This window comes from Tursiops truncatus, chromosome 3 (assembly GCF_011762595.2).
Source record: "Tursiops truncatus isolate mTurTru1 chromosome 3, mTurTru1.mat.Y, whole genome shotgun sequence".
In the NCBI taxonomy this organism is placed as follows: Eukaryota; Metazoa; Chordata; class Mammalia; order Artiodactyla; family Delphinidae; genus Tursiops; species Tursiops truncatus.
In genome coordinates, this window is record NC_047036.1 from 88,454,608 (window position 1) to 88,472,896 (window position 18,289).

The window sequence follows — 18,289 nt, forward strand, 5'->3', positions numbered from 1 at the left end:
TTGTAAATATTTCCGTGTGCTTACTGATCATTTGAATTTTTCTTGATGAACTTCCTGTTGTGTTTTTTGTCCATTTTCATAGTAGGTTGACTTTTTTCTAAGAGTTTTTCTACATGAGCTTTTGCTTGTAATTCCCAATGCAAATATTTCTTCGAAGTTTGACTTTTACTTTTGACTTTATTTATCATCTCTTTAACTTTAAATAAATTCAAATATTCATATACTTGGGTTATTTAATATTTTGTATATTTTGGGTTTCATGTCTCGCTTTAAAAAGCTGAAGATAAAAAATTTTAATGTGATATGATAGCTGTGTATGTATATTTTATGATTATAGAAATTTTATTTTTCCTTTTTGTAGTTGAACTATAGTTGATTTAAAATACTGTGTTAATTTCAGGTGTTCAGGAAAGTGATTCAGTTATATATATATATATATATATTTTTTCAGATTCTTTTCCATTATAGGTTATTAAAGGATATTGAATATAGTTTCCTGTGCCATACAGTAAATCCTTGTTGCTTATCTATTTTATATATAGTGGTGTATATCTGTTAATCCCATACTTCTAATTTATTCCTTCCCTCCCTTTCACCTTTGATAACCATAAATTTGTTTTCCATGTCTGTGAGTCTGTTTCTGTTTTGTAAATAAGTTAATTTGTATTATTTTTTAGATTCCAGCTGTGTGTGTTTTCGTGGTAGAAATATTTCTATTCAGGACCAAATGCATTTTATGTGACCAAAAATTGTCTGGTCTATGGGTACATATTAATTTTACGTATTTAATTGTACTCAAATCTATATATTAATAAAAAATACCTCTATTGTAATATGTGACAACAGAAATAGTTTATATTAAATTACCATGTGACTGAGCCTTACTTTCTTTTCTTTAAAATAAGGATAACAGTATCTATCTCATACGTTGTTGTGAGAATTAAATGGGATAATATATGCAAATAATACTAGATGTTATTTACTCAGATGCCTCCTAAGTACCATTCATTGTTTATACATTAGTGTATTTCATCTTCAAAACAATGCTCTGAAGCAGGTATTACAGTACCCAAAATACTAATGAGAAAATAGATCCAATGAGCTTAAGCAAGTTGCCCAGGATCTCAGATAAAAAGTGGCAAAGCCAGATTATAAATACATGTTATTCTGAAAACAAAAATCGTGTTTTTTTCACTATACACTCTTCCTGGGAGATGACAGGTATTTTTTACTTTAGTCCTTTTCTCTTTCTCCATTTTCAGTTTCTCTTTCTCTTTTGCTGTTTGATGAATAAGACTCCCTAAAACAGACTGTCCAAGAGTACTCACTGTGATTATTGAAATGTTCTTTTCTCTGTCCAAAGGGGTAGCCATTAGCCACATGTGTCTGTTGAGTGCTTGAAATGTGGCTGATGGAACTGAGGAACTGAAATTTTACTCTTAATTAATTAATTAAATTTATATTTTTATATGCATTAACTTTTTTTTTTAACATCTTTATTGGAGTATAATTGCTTTACAATGGTGTGTTAGTTTCTGCTTTATAATAAAGTGAATCAGCTATACGTGCACATATATCCCCATATCTCCTCCCTCTTGCGTCTCCCTCCCATCCTCCCTATCCCACCCCTCTAGGTGGTCACAAAGCACCTAGCTGATCTCCCCGTGCTATGCAGCTGCTTCCCACTAGCTATTTTACATTTGGTAGTGTAAAATTACATGCGACTACTGTTTTGGACATTGCAACCTTAGATATATGAATCCCTTTTTTTTTGTATGTATAAAGTGAGTGTAATTAATGTATTGATTGATAATGAGGAAACTGTTCATTCTAGGTTGAAAACTTTAGCAGAGGAACTTATACAGACACAGCAGATGCTTTTAAATAAGGAGGAAGCTGTCCTGGAGTTAGAGAAGAGGATTGAGGAATCTTCTAAGACCTATGAAAAGAAGTCTGAGTGAGTAAAACAAAAATAATTTGAAGGAAGAAAGTTTAATTGATGTAATTTTACAGAAGTACTTCAGTTACATGGAATTATGGATGTGTAATTTCTAGAAGCTGAAATTTCATATTAAGTATAAAACTGTGTATGGTTGAATTACTTTCTTGGACTCTAGAAGAGTGATTTTGTGTTTTTATCAATATAGTGTATTGATCATATGTCTCAATGTTTTAATGGTTTGAATTATTTTCTGAAAAACCCTGTTAAAACCTGTCTTTACTCCCCCTCATCAAAGTCTACCAGATTCACTGTGAATTCCTTGTTAAGAAAGTGACAGACCAGTATTATCTAGAAACTGGTTTCTACTGTGTTAGAAGGAAGCAAATAAACTTACTAAAAAAGAGCAGTCTGTTTCACCTATAAAAATCCTTCTGATATTTGCTGTGCTGTTTTTGTCTTACTGTTGTTTTTCTTGCTGATTTCTGGATCTGTAAATATTTTCATGGATCCCCTGACATAACTTGTTTTGCTATACTCTTGTTTTTACTGATTTCAATAATTATGTTTTCTACTATATTAAGGTTTAAATTTCGATCTAAAATTTAAAATTTCTAATCTGACTTTGGTCATTGTTTGCATCTCTAACAGGGGTTACTGGTATGGTTTCTCTAATCCTAGACTAGAATATATAAATTTCTTGCTATCATACTTTCCCAATTGGTGTGATTTGTCAAGACTTTCAAGGATTGTGATGTGTAGCATTTGTCTGGTCTATACTTGCTCTTACTTTCTACACAACCTTTCAAATATTTTCTACTTCTCTCAAATTTCTGATCCTTTTATATACCCCATCATAGTCAGCAGATGGACCTCTCCTACATTATAGAAAAAATTAGAATCATTAGGTGGCAAGTCCCTTATTTTCTAGATATTTTAGATATCTAAATGCACCACGTTTGTACCCATTCTCTTTCCTTACTTCCATAGAGGATCTGTTCCTTTTCCTGTCTATTTCTTGTGCCTATTTTTATATCTCATCATCTCTTACTTTCCCAGAAATTTTACATTGTTTTATATATTATGTTCACCTTTTCTTCTCAACTGTGTCCTGTGCTCACTTTTTAAATATTCTTAGGTTTTGACTCCTGAAAATAATCTCTACCTTTCTTACCACCCTAGATAACCTGTCATTAATCTTCATCTTTTCCCTCAATTACTGTCTTTGCTTTCTGTTTTCTTAGTCAAACTTGTTGTAAGAGTGCTAATGAGCACTCATTTCCTCAAGTCTCACTTAGTAATTAACCCACAGATATCTGGCTTCTGCCCTGTCACTGTTGAAATAGGTAGATATCTATGAGATCATCAATGACCTTTATATTGCTAAGTTTAGCAATGATCTTACTTGACCTCCTCACAGTATCTTTGTTGACTTCATTTCCCTTGGCCTTTGGGACCAAGGTGACAGATCTTGCTTCTCTCTTTCTGGCCACTCCATTGTAAATTCATCCTCCCCACTCAGCCAGAATATTTTGGAGTTACCCAAGGCATGGCCCTAGGCTATGTCATTCTCCTCTCTGTACTCTATCTCTAGGTGATCCCCTGAAGATGACTCATGTATATTACTCTCGCTCAGAGTTCCTCTCTGAACTCTATGGCCGTGTAATCAGTTGCCTACTTGACATGCCTCCTTGGGTGCCTCAGAAGTACACTAAATTTCTCATATCTAAGGCTGAATTAAAAATCCCCTCAAGGGCTTTCCTGGTGGCCCAGTGGTTGAGAGTCCGCCTGCCGATGCAGGGGACACGGGTTCGTGCCCTGGTCCGGGAAGATCCCACATGCTGCGGAGCGGTTAGGCCCATGAGCCATGGCCGCTGAGCCTGCGCGTCTGGAGCCTGTGCTCCGCAACGGGAGAGGCCACAACAGTGAGAGGCCGCATACCGCAAAAAAAAAAAAAAAAAAAAAAAAAAAAAAAAAAATCCCCTCAATATAACCCAACCCAACACAACCTAGTTCACTCTTAGTATTTTTTAAAATTTCAGTGAATGGCAACACCATCTATCCTGTTGTATAACTCAGGATATTAGGCGCCTACTTCTCCCACTTATACTATGGCTTTTATTACAACTTGGTGTTAAATGTCATATTGAAATTGATGAGCCTTTTAAAGGTGAGAACAGGGAAATTTGAGTTACTCTGGATATTCCTTTAATAAATCTGGAAATTTTCAGTATTGCATCAACAGAAGATTCTACTGGGATTATAAAAATAAAATTTATCAACCATTGCACGTATAAAGTTAAAAAAATTATCTTTTGTTTTTCTCTATTTGCTAGTAAATCTCTTCAGATGACCAAGCAGTTGTACGTTTTACAGTTTTGTACATGTGCACATTGTAAATGACTCCTGTTTCATAATTTAGCAGATATAAAGAAATACAGTAGGTTAGCTGACCCTCTCACCAGCATGTCTGAGTTGCTGGGGGAGGCAATCTTTAAGTGTTGTCTTATCCTGGTAGTTGTAGATTCTTTGATTTTTTTGGTATGTTCTCTTGACTCACATCTTCGATTCTCTCTTCATCTACATAATCAGTGTGATCCACATTCCTCCACCTACTTGTATTTATCAGAAGATGAGAATGGGCATAGAGGAGAGGAAGCTTAAAGGGTGGTGGACATATGGGAAATAATATCTCTTGAGTTTGTACTCTGTTCCACATACTATGCTAGATGTTTTATATATGTTAATTCACTGAATGTTATCTTCACTATGCTCCCTGTGTAATTACCTGGATTTTACCTGTAAGACTTAGAGAACTTAGATAACTTACTTAGAATCACATACCCAGTAAGTGATAGAAAATGCATGAGTTCCTGACTCCAAGGTTTCTGTCTGTTTGATCACAGTAATTGCTTGATCTTACGATTTTAACAGTGTTCTTAGGAGAATAAATTAGACGGGATAAGTATGTCAAGCAGTTCAGGGAATGAGTCCTGTTTAACCCAAGTTCTGTCACCCCTTTGTTATTAATGGAGTTTTTATTGTTAGCTTCAGGGCATAATCTTGAAAATGTTAAGCATATTTATATAACTAAGTAGTCATTTTGAAATCTCATTAATTTAGACATTGGTAGGGTTGAAGTTTGTCTTTGAATCATATGTTAAAATATTTTGCTAAACAAATAGTCTGAAAGGGATTCTAGGGTAAATGTTTGCATTTCATTTTCTTAATATTTCTTAAACATTTCCATTTTTTGTGTGTATATGTAAATATATATGTCTACATATATTTATTTAAATATATGATTAAGAGCAATTTTTATCTAGTTTCAAAAATAGATTTATTTTTACTCTGCAGATATTTATAGCTTCATATACCGTGTTAGTTAGAAGTAATAAAACAGGGACTTGCCTGGTGGCGCAGTGGTTAAGAATCCCCCTGCCAATGCATGGGACACGGGTTCTATTCCTGGTCTGGGAAGATCCCACATGACGCGGAGCAACTAAACCCATGCACCACAACTACTGAGCCTGCGCTCTAGAGCCCACGAGTCACAACTACTGAGCCCACGTGCCACAACTACTGAAGCCCGCACACCTAGAGCCCGTGCTCTTCAACAAGAGAAGCCACTGCAATGAGAAGCCTGTGCACTGCAGTGAAGGGTAGCCCCCACTTGCCGCAACTAGAGAAAGTCCGCATGCAGCAGCGAAGACCCAACGCTGCCAAAAATAAATAAATAAATAAAAAATGAAAGTAACAAAACAATAAAACAAAACTACATTTTTTCCAAATACTAAAAATATCCTATATTAGATAATTTACATTCTTAAATTATTTCTAAATTAATGGAATTATGTGAATGTTTACTTAATAGAAATAGCATTTGTGTTCCTATGAAAATATAACATATGAGGGACTAATGTTAAAACCTTTAAATTTGGGTTTAACATAAATTTCTCCAAAGCATCTTATAATAACAGTGAAAAAATAAACGATATGAGAAATCATTTGATATCTTTGAGTCCTATAATTGAATAATATAAAGTGAAAAATGAACTTAAAGAATGGTTTTTATGTGACATTAAATTCACACTAAGAAACACAGAGTTTTAGCTTATATAAATGATGCAGGTCTCAGTAGAAGTACAGCTATTGCAAAATTTTATTTAAAAAATAGGGTGGGGCTTCCCTGGTGGCGCAGTGGTTGAGAGTCCGCCTGCCGATGCAGGGGACATGGGTTCGTGCCCCGGTCCGGGAAGATCCCACATGCCGCGGAGCGGCTGGGCCCGTGAGCCGTGGCTGCTGAGCCTGCGCATCCGGAGCCTGTGCTCCGCAACGGGAGAGGCCACAACAGTGAGAGGCCCGCGTACTGCAAAAAAAAAAAAAAAAAAGGGTAGGTGAAAGGAATAAAACCAACCATTTGAAATGGTATAATTTTAATAGAACACAAAGCGTCACTCTAGTATACATATCTTTGCTCAGTACTTCCAACGCATTTTTATTCAAACTGAAATAATATCCATCTTCTCCTGATCTATGATCCTTGACTACTGTATTAGAAAATAGTTTATGGGAAAATATACCAAGCAAATGTCATTTATGACTCATTGGCATAAAAAGCTGGTAATGTTACTATTGGTTTTAATGCTTAGTTTGATTTACAGAAAGTGAATGATTATTCAGTTTTGTATTATGCTGTACCATTATCACCAAGTACTTAAAAATACTTTGTACATTATAAAATCATAACTCTTAGAGCCATGCAAAATCTTAAGAGATCACTTGATTCAACCTCCTTGTCTTTCAAATTATGTGACATCTGAGGGCCAGAAATTTTAAGAGACTTGCAAAGATTCACATCTGGCTTGTAGTGAAGGTAATACTTGAACCATCTGGAGTATTGTTCTGGTTTGCAAACTCAGGTACCTTTTATTTTTGTCTCAGAATTTTTAGATTATATCCACTAGGTGCTATGAATACAGTGAAAGGTTAAGACACATATGGTCACATGTCTCATGAAGCTTACACTTTTGTAGAGTAGACCAGTGCAAAACAGGACATTAACAATTGTGATAATTGCTGTGAAACAAGGAGTTCAGATAGAAGAATAACAGAGGAGTACCCACTTAAGATAGGTGGTCAGGGGTCTTGTAGGAAATGGCAGTTTTGCTGAGACCTGAAGGACAGAAAGTGCCCTCCAAGTGAAGAATGCATGGAAAGAGTAGTCAGAAATAGGGAGTAAATAGCACCTGCATAAGTCCTGATCCCTTCAATGTTTTAAATTTATTTATAGCTTCTTGTGCATCTTGTATTATACAATCATGCATTTATTATAATTTTCTTCTTCTTGAAATATTTATAGCTTTTTTGCTCAATGGTGTTATAAGCATATAAAATAATTATAGTGTGTTACATAGTGATTATATAACAGTATTGTTTAAAAAGTAATTATTGGGGCTTCCCTGGTGGCGCAGTGGTTGAGAATCTGCCTGCCAATGCCGGGGACAAGGGTTCGAACCCTGGTCTGGGAAGATCCCACATGCTGCAGAGCAACTAGGCCTGTGAGCCACAACTACTGAGCCTGCGTGTCTGGAGCCTGTGCCCCACAACAAGAGAGGCCGCGACAGTGAAAGGCCCGCGCACCGCGATGAAGAGTGGCCCCTGCTCGCCGCAACTAGAGAAAGCCCTCGCACAGAAACGAAGACCCAACACAGCCAAAAATAAAAAAAAAAAAAAATAAAACTTTAAAAAAAAAAAAGTAATTATTGAACAAAAGCAAGATGTTAATATATTTAGTAGGTCCTTGTTGATTATCTATTCTATATATAGTAGTGTGTATACGTTAATCTCAAACTCCTAATTTATCCCTCCCCCCTACCTTTCTCCTTTGGTAATCATAAGTTTGTTTTCTAAGTCTGTGAGTCTATTTCTGTTTTGTAAATAAGTTCATTTGTATCACTTTTTTAGATTCCAGATATAAGTGATATTATATGATATTTGTCTTTGACTTACTTCACTTAGTATGATAATCTCTAAGTCCATCCAAATTGCTGCAAATGGCATTATTTCATTCTTTTTTATGGTTGAGTGATATTCCCTTTTATGTATTTCCTAATTCTTGGTGTTAGGATAGTGTCTCAGAATGTCTAAGTGATTGCCGATATGACATAATAGATATTTAGAACTCCTGAAGAAGAATTTAAAAAGGCCTATTTCTGAAACAGATTATTGAGAAACCCAAGGTATATGAGATGATAGAAACCTCACGTTACCACAGGAAGCAGCAGTGAAACTTTTTGTTTTGGCCATGCTGTGCGGCCTGTGGGATCTCAATTCCCCGACCAGTGATCGAACCTGGGCCACGGCATGGGTGAAAGCACTAAACCCTAACCACTAGACCGCCAGGGAACAACCACTGATACATATTTTTAAATTAAATTTTAATGGAGATAATTACAGATTGGCATGTAGTTGTAAGAATTAATACAGAGAGATCCCATAAACCTTTTCAGTTCCCCTTAATGGTAGCATCTTGCAAAACTATAATATAATATCATAATCCGATATTAACATTGATACAGGCATGGTTTGGAACATTTTCATCACTGCAAGGATCCCCCATTTTGTACTTTTATAGCTACACTGCCTTCTATCTCCCACCCCCTCCTTAACACCAGTTAAGGGCAACCAGTAATCTATTTTCCATTTCTATAATTTTGTCTTTCCAAAAATGTTATATAAAATGGAATCATAATGTATGTAACCTTTTGAGATTGTCTTTTTACATTAATTGTAATTCTCTGGTGATTCATCCAGGTACTTTCATTCCTTTTTACTCTTATGTAGTATTCCATAGCATGTGTATTAGTTTCCTAGGACTGCCATTTTGAAGTACCACAAACTGGGCAGCTTAAAAAAAGATATAAATTTATTCTATGACAGTCCTGGAGGCCAAAAGTCTGAAGTAAGGTCTTGGCAGGCTGGTTTCTTATGGGCTCTAAGGGAGATTCTGTTCCATGCCTTTGTCCTAGCTTCTGCTGATGGCCGGCAGTTCTAGGCATTCCTTGGTTTATAGAAGCATCACTCCAATCTCTGCCTCCATCTTCATATAGTGTTCTGCCCGTGTGGTCTCTTTTCTGTATCCAGATTTTCTTCTTCTTACAAGGACATCAGTCATGGATTGAGGGCCCAACCACTCCAGTATGACCTCATCTTAACTAATTACATCTGCAACAACCCTGTTTCCAAAACGGCCACATTCTGAGGTTCCTGGGGTTAGGATTTGAACATATCTTTTTAGAGGACACAATTCAACTCATGACTGTATAGATATACCATAATTTGATCATTCACCCTGTGAAGAATATCTGGTTTGTTTCTGTCTCCATATAGCTTTCTTTTTACTGTCTCCATATAGTTTTGCCTTGTACAGAATGTCATATAATTAGGATCATACATTATGTAGCCTTTTCAGATTGGCTTCTGTCACTTAATAATGTACATTTAAGGTTCCTCCATGTCTTTTTGTGGGCTGGTAGCTTGTTTCTTTTGAGCAGTGAAAAGTATTCCATTGTCCAGATATACCACAGTTTATCCATTCATCTGCTGAAGAACTTATTGGTTGCTTCCCAGTTGTGGCAGTTTTGAATAAAGCTGTTGTAAACATTCATGTGTGGGCTTTTATGTGGACATAAGTTTTTGACTCCTTGGGCTAAATACCAAGGAGTATGATTGCTGGATCATATGGTAAGAGTATGTTTAGTTTTGTAATAAACTACCAAACTGTCTTCCAAAGTGACTATACCATTTTGCATTTCCACCAGTAATGAATGAGAGTTCTTGTTGCTTCACATCCTCACCAGCATTTGGTGTTGTCAATGTCCTGGAGTTTGGCCATTCTCATAAATGTATGATGCTATCTCATTGTTCTTTTAATTTGCATTTTTTTGATGGCATATGATGTGGAGCATTTTTTCATATGCTTATTTGCCATCTGTATATCTTCTTCAGTAAGGTATCTGTTAAGGTCTTTGGCCCATTTTTTAATAGTTTGTTTGTTTTCTTGTTGTTGACATTTAAGAGATCTTTGTATATTTTGGATAACAGGCCTGTATCAGATGTGTCTTTTGTAAATCTTTTCTCCTAGTCTATGGATCTCCTTCTTTTTTTTTTAAATCAATTTTTAAAAATTGAAGTATAGTTGATTTACAATGTTGTGTTAATTTCTGCTGTACTGCAAAGTGATTCAGTTATACATATATATTCATTCTTTTCAAAAAATATTCTTTTCCATTATGGCTTATCAGAGGGTATTGAATATAGTTCTCTGTGCTATACAGTAGGACCTTGTTGTTTACCCATTCTATATATAAAAGCTTACATCTGCTAACCCCAAACTCCCCCTCCATCCCTCCCCAAACCCCCTCCCCCTGGACAACCCCAGTCTGTTTTCTATTTCTGTGATTCTGTTTCTGTTTCATAGATAGGTTCATTTGTGTCATATTTTAGATTCCACATATAAGTGATATCATATGGTATTTCTCTTTCTGACTTCACTTAGTATGATAATCTCTAGTTGCATCCATGTTGCTGCAAATGGCATTATTCCATTCTTTTTTTATGGCCGAGTAGTATTCCATTATTTTTATGTACCACATCTTATTTATCCATTCATCTTTCGATGGACCTTTATGTTGTTTCCATGACTTGGCTATTGTGAACAGTGCTGTTATGAACATAGGGGTGCATGTATCTTTTTGAATTACAGTTTTGTCTGGATATATGCCCAGGAGTGGGATTGCTGGATCACATGGTAATTTTATTTTTAATTTTATGAGGAACCTCTGTACTGTTTTCCACAGTATCTGTACCAGCTTACATTCCCACCAACAGTGTAGGAGGGTTCCCTTTTCTCCATGCCCTCTCCAGCATTTGTTGTTTGTAGACTTTTTTTTGTGGTACGCAGGCCTCACTGTTGTGGCCTCTCCTGTTGCAGAGCACAGGCTCCGGACATGCAGGCTCAGCGGGCCCAGCCACTCCGCAGCATGTGGGATCCTCCTGGACCGGGGCATGAACCCGCGTCCCGTGCATCGGCAGGTGGATTCTCAACCACTGTGCCGCCAGGGAAGCCCTGTAGACTTTTTAATGATGGCTGTTTTGACCAGTGTGAGGTGGTACCTCACTGTAGTTTTGATTTGCATTTCTCTGATAATTAGCAATGTTGAGCATCTTTTCATGTGCCTATTGACCATCTGTATTTTTTCTTTTGAGAAATGTGTATTTAGGTCTTCTGCCCATTTTTGAATTGGGTTGTTTGTTTTTTTTGTTGTTGAGTTGTATGAGCTGCTTATATATTTTGGAAATTCAGCCCTTGTAGGTTGCATTGTTTGCAAATATTTTCTCCTGTTCTGTAGGTTGTCTTTTTGTTTTATGGTTTCCTTTGCTGTGCAAAAGCTTGTAAGTTTGATTAAGTCTCCTTTGTTTATTTTTGTTTTTATTTCTGTTGCCTTGGGAGACTAACATAAGAAATCATTGGTACGATTTATGTCAGAGAATGTTTTGCCTATGATCTCTTCTAGGTGTTTTATGGTGTCTTGTCTTACATTTAAGTCTTTAAGCCATTTTGAGTCTATTTTTGTGTATGGTGAGAGGGTGTGTTCTAACGTTGATTTACATGCGGCTGTCCAACTTTCCAGGACCACTTCCTGAAGAGACTGTCTTTCCCAATTGTCTTTTATGTATTAGTAACTTACTTTCAGTAGTGCATGGCACAGTTCATTAAGATATTAATACACTTTATTATGTTGAGGTAAGTTCCCTCTACGCCTACTTTCTGGAGGGTTTTTAACACAGCCAACATCATTCTCAGTGGTGAAAAACTGAAACCATTTCCTCTAAGATCAGGAACAAGACAAGGTTGTCCACTCTCACCACTGTTATTCAACATAGTTTTGGAAGTTTTAGCCACAGCGATCAGAGAAGAAAAATAAATAGCAGGAATACAAATTGGAAAAGAAGTAAAGCTTTCATTGTTTGCAGATGACATGATACTATACATAGAGAATCCTAAAGATGGTACCAGAAAACTACTACAGCTAATTAATTAATTTGGTAATGTAGCAGGATACCAAATTAATGCAAAGAAATCTCTTGCCTTCCTATACACTAATGATGAAAAATCTGAAAGAGAAATTAAGGAAACACTCCCATTTACCATTGCAACAAAAAGAATAAAATACCTAGGAATAAACGTACCTAAGGAGACAAAAGACCTGTATGCAGAAAACTATAAGACACTGATGAAGGAAATTAAAGATGGTACAAACAGATGGAGAGATATACCATGTTCTTGGATGCAAGAATCAATATTGTGAAAATGACTCTACTACCCAAAGCAATCTACAGATTCAATTCAATCCCTATCAAAGCACCAATGGCATTTTTCACAGAACCAGAACAAAAAATTGCCCAATTTGTATGGAAACACAAGAGACCCTGAATAGCGAAAGCAATCTTGAGAGAGAAAAATGGAGCTGGAGGAAGCAGGCTCCCTGACTTCAGACTCTACTACAAAGCTAGAGTAATCAAGACAGTATGGTACTGACACAAAAACAGAATTATAGAGCAATGGAACAGGATAGAAAGCCCAGAGATAAACCCACGCACATATGGTCACCTTATCTTTGATAAAGGAGGCAAGAATATACAATGGAGAAAAGACAGCCTCTTCAATAAGTTGTGCTGGGAAAACTGGACAGCTACATGTAAAAGAATTAAATTAGAACACTCCCTAACACCATACACAAAAATAAACTCAAAATGGATTAAACACCTAAACGCAAGGCCAGACACTATCAAACTCTTAGAGGAAAACATAGGCAGAACACTCTATGACATAAATCACAGCAAGATCCTTTTTGACCCACCTCCTAGAGAAATGGAGATAAAAACAAAAATAAACAAATGGGACCCAATGAAACTTAAAAGCTTTTGCACAGCAAAGGAAACCATAAACAAGACGAAAAGACAACCCTCAGAATGGGAGAAAATATTTGCAAATGAAGCAACTGACAAAGGATTAATCTCCAAAATTTACAAGCAGCTCATGCACCTCAATATCAAAAAAGCAAGCAACCAATCCAAATATGGGCAGAAGACCTAAATAGACATTTCTCCAAAGAAGAGATACAGACTGCCAACAACACATGAAAGGATGCTCAACATCACTAATCATCAGAGAAATGCAAATCAAAACTACAATGAGGCATCACCTCACACCAGCCAGAAAGGCCATCATCAAAAAATCTACAAACAATAAGTGCTGGAGAGGGTGTGGAGAAAAGGGAACACTCTTGCACTGTTGGTGGGAATGTAAATTGATACAGCCACTATGGAGAACAGCATGGAGATTCCTTAAAAAACTAGAAATAGAACTACTATATGACACAGCAATCCACTACTGGGCATATACCCTGAGAAAACCATAATTCAAAAAGAGTCATGTACCACAATATTCATTGCAGCTCTATTTACAGTAGCCAGGACATGGAAGCAACCTAAGTGTCCATCAACAGATGAATGGATAAAGAAGATGTGGCACATACATACAATGGAATATTACTCTGCCATAAAAAGAAAAGAAATTGAGTTATTTGTAGTGAGGTGGATGGACGTAGAGTCTGTCATACAGAGTGAAGTAAGTCAGAAAGAGAAAAACAAATACCATATGCTAACACATATATCTGGAATCTTAAAAAAGAAAAAATGGTTCTGAAGAACCTAGGGGAGGACAGGAATAAAGACATAGATATAGAGAATGGACTTGAGGACACTGGGAGGGGTAAGTGTAAGCTGGGACGAAGTGAGAGAGTGGCATGGACATATATACACTACCAAATATAAAACAGATAGCTAGTGGGAAGCACCTGTATAGCACAGGGAGATCAGCTCGGTACTTTGTGACCACCTAGAGGGAATGGGATAGGGAGGGTGGGAGGGAGACGCAAGAGAGAGGGATATGGGGATATATGTATATGTATAGCTGATTTACTTTGTTATAAAGCAGAAACTAACACACCATTGTAAAGCAATTATACTCCATTAAAGATGTTAAAAAAAAGAGGTATTAATACACGAAGTATGATAGCATTCCCAGAGATATTCCTCACCGGCACTGCCTGTTTTCTTGTGGCTTTAATATGGGTGAATTAATTTGAAATTCCTATTAAGGACAGCCTCCAAGGGCTAAAAGATCACTATAAGGTAACATGTGGCCTGTGTAGTTCTCTAAAGGAGGAATGGGGAAGTCTACTGTCTTTATAATGATGTTATGGGGAAGATTTGGGGACTTACATTCATTCCCTTTGTCCTTATCAGAACATCTTTCCCCAGCTCTAAAAACACACCCCTCACAATATGCACACAGCTTGGTTCCAGGCTGTCACCTTGAGTTGGTTTATTTTACTCTAGGCACAGATCTGACTTATCTATGTTCCATTTAAGATTTGAAATAAAGTAAGATTCTCCTTCAGTCATATCAATTCAGTTTAGGCTCTACACTTCTGGACCTAAGTGTCTGTACTTTGTGAGGTAGATGTTTTAACTGTAAAATAAAATGAATGCTATATATTGTAATACATTTGAAAGCATCTTGAATTTGGTTTTTGCTTCTAAACATTTCCTTCCATTTTGTTAATGCTAACATTTAGTAACTACTGTGATGACTCAAAATCTGTTTAGTTTCATAATTCTTATGATTCTGTATGACTCTTATAAAGAGGAAAATGAAAGAAAATAGGAGCAAAATATACATATATATAGTTTCCTTTAAAGCCTTTATTTCTTAAAGAAGTTGAAATAATTTATATTAATCTGTTCTCTTTTAGTATTGTACTTCTGCTAAGCCAAAAACAGACACTTGAAGAGCTAAAACAGTCAGTCCAGCAGCTGAGATGCACTGAGGCAAAGTTTACAGCACAGAAAGAATTGCTAGAGCAAAAAGTACAAGAAAATGATGGGAAAGAGCCACCTCCAGTAGTAAATTATGAAGAAGATGCGCGATCAGTTACATCTATGGTAAGCCAAAGAGTAATCAAATGAGAAAGTTGAAAGAGTAGTATATAGGTAATAAGTGAATACAAAAAGTAATTCTGGTTGCTGTAACAAATTATTACTCTTGTTAATATGCAGGTCCTATTAAACTTGTTTGTAAATGCAAAATAGACTTGTCAGTCACCTCAGGTCACCTGGAGAGCACTTTCAGGAACCACCTGTAGAGTCAAAGGAAAAAGCTCTTCTCTTGCCTTCAAAACTGAAAACAAAGACTGCAGTTGTTTTTATTCCTGGGAGACAGCAGGAAGGTAGGGTGTTATTCTTAAGATAGAAATAAGAAATAAGGAGAAAGATACTTATTAATTTTTTTTCTTATATAAGAACAGTAGAATTTATCTGAGATTGATGATGTGTTTATTGTTTTCACAATACAAAACACTGATTTTTTTAAAGATGATTTTTTCTTATAAATAGCCTTAAACTACAATAAACACATTTAAATCTAGCAACTAGAAATGCAGCTTTATTTTATACAGATTTATTAACTGTTTAAGAATGCCTAGTTTAATTACTTTCTCTCTCTCTTCCCCTTCTTTTCTTCCTTCCTTTATCTTATGTTGGTGGTTTCTATCAGGGGGCAGTTTTGCCCCCCAGGGGTCATTTGGCCATGTCTCCAGACATGTTTGGTTTTCACAGCTGGTGGATGCTATTGCTATCTCGTGGGTAGAGGCCAGTGATGCTACTAAATACCATACAGTGCACGTTACAGCCCATCCCTTCTTACTCACAACAAAAACTTACTCAAACCGAAATATTAATAGTGCCAAGGTTGAAAAAGCCTGAGCTGTATCCTTGATTTTTCTGTGGGTAACTGTATGCAGTCCGTAAATAGAACTATTATATTATAGTTAATTATGCTATAGGTGATATTTTAGTAATTTTTAGTTTATGTGATTCTAAATAGTACAATTAGATTGTTAAATGGATTCGAATGTCTCCATAGGAAAAAAAGACTGCATTTGAAATGTCCAATTCTAGATAAATCTGGATATGAATAGGAAGTGTTTAAATTATTGTGGTTATTACTATTTTTTATTAATTGAGCCATAGCGATCTATACATTACATTGTGAATTATGGATTATAATTCTTTGCTGTCCTTGACTGTCCTACCAGACAATAAAGATCTTACCATGTAGACCAGGGACCCTACTGGAGTAATTTTCTTGCTTCTTGAGTTTTGATAACTAACATGCATTTTTTTCAGAGGAACTTCTGAAGGTTTATTCTTTTGCTTGGCTTTGAAACCTTAGTTAGTAAATCTTTTGCTCTCTAAGTGTGGTTTATAGTATTTCCTTGTCCCCATGTGGGTGTGGAATTGGTTACTTCATAGCCTTTTTTAGTGGCAGATAGGTTAAAACGGGCTACCTAATTTATTTTAAGTAATTATGTATGCAGATGACTCATGTTGGCATTATTATTATAGAATAAAAGATAGTTTTTCAAGTCACTAAATGATAGCATATCCCCATTTGATAACAGCAGCTAAAAACTAGACTTTGGAATTTAAAATATAACAGTTCATTAATTCTTATTTCATTAAGAACTTGTAATCATTTGGAGTTTTATCTTTCATAATCATTGAAGAAAAACTTTTTCAGTAAATGAATAAATAATGTTTTAGAGAGAATGTATAATACAGTTTAAGAGGCTAAACTGCTTTCTGGTACTTTCAAACTTTCTCTTATACCCATTTATTAAATGATAATACCTTATAAATTTTTAGAAAGTGATGTCACGTATTGCATTTATCCAGTTTATTTTAAATAGTTGAAATGCTATTTGTTTCTATACATCTTATCTATTCACTGAAGCAATGACTTTAGTAAGTCTTTAAGGAATTTACAAAGGAACGCTATATGTAGTTTAAAGTAATAAAGTAACATTTTATAAATCAAACAGGACATTCCTCAGATTGATGGCAACTAATGAGTTTTTCAGTATGTTTTATAAAACAAGTAGAAATATTTGCAATTCATAGTTCTTAAAACTAAATAATACTCCCACGTATATCAGTGAAATTTTTGCATAATTCTATCTTTCAGTAATAATTAGAATATAACTTTTCATTTTATTCAAAAACAATCAAAATATTAAAAGTATAAATGATTTTTTCCCCAAATGACTGTTTAAGCATTGTTTTATGAATAACATTACCCAAAAAGCTTGAAATTAATGTAAGCAGTTCCATTGCTTTTTCCTCTCTATAAATTCCATCCTTATAAATGGTGTTTCAACAAGGGAAATTTAGTTGAATATTGGAAGAATTGGAAGAACTAAAAATTAAAGCATAATATCATGGAAAATAGTAAAAACTTGGCCTAAATATTATTTAAGAGTAAGTATTAACTATTTTACATGATCCTAATTAATGGCAGTGTTAACCAAAACTCAGACTCTTTGGTGGTGAATGCTTCTGTGGAAGAGTGCCCTTAAGGAACTGTACTGCTGAGATGGGCCATGGATTGTATATTCTTATAAAAATTCCAAGGTGATTCAGATGTCAGGGTTAGAATTGTAGTCAGGCTCTTAGATGTATTGATGTTTATTTTGACTTTATAATTCGATGAGAATTAAGGCCCATCTATTAATTTACAGAAATCTAATAATCTGTGGAGACAGGTAATGTAAACATCTTTGTCAGGAAAAGTCATCCTTCTAGTGTTGTCTTTTTTCACCTAAGTCTAATTTTGGCCAAAATACCAAGGAGAAAATAATATTGATAAATATTAAGTATTGCACAGTAATTCTCTATTATCTGTGGATAAGTATGTTTCATTTATCCATTCAAGCAATATTTATTGAGCACCTACTATGTGCTGAGGATATTTCTAGATGCTTGTAATATATCAGTGAATAAAACTAATGAAGAATCTCTCTTAGAGGTTACATTCTGTGGTGAATGGCAGTTAATAAATAAGTAAATTATGTATTATATTGGAAGGTGCTAAAGGTCGAGGCGTAAAAACAAAGCAGGATAGGGGATTGGGGGTCTAGAGGGTCACAGGTTGGGATACAATTTTAAATGCAAATAAAGATAAGCATCATCGAGAAAGTGACATTTTTTATATAAACAATGTTCTTTTTAATGAAAAAAATGAAATAATAGGTTAATAGTCATCACAAAATCTCTGCGTGGTAGGAGTTTTTTTCTTTATCATTTTTCCTAATTTCCAAGATTTTGAAAAACAGCATATGTGGCTTTAATAACTACAAAATAATAAATGTTATTAAATAAATA

General features: G+C 35.3%; 1 protein-coding gene across 11 annotated transcripts in view; it reads left to right on the forward strand.

Annotated features, from left to right (window-relative positions):
• The window catches only part of FER (FER tyrosine kinase), a 466,879-nt gene that overhangs the window by 140,754 nt on the left and 307,836 nt on the right, over positions 1 to 18,289 (forward strand). For all 11 annotated transcript variants that reach the window (XM_019940802.3, XM_033853080.2, XM_073802380.1 and 8 more), the window contains 2 exons: positions 1,835 to 1,957; positions 14,824 to 15,013. In XM_019940802.3, the coding sequence (XP_019796361.1) occupies positions 1,835 to 1,957; positions 14,824 to 15,013 (313 nt within the window). The remainder of the gene's footprint in view (positions 1 to 1,834; positions 1,958 to 14,823; positions 15,014 to 18,289) is intronic.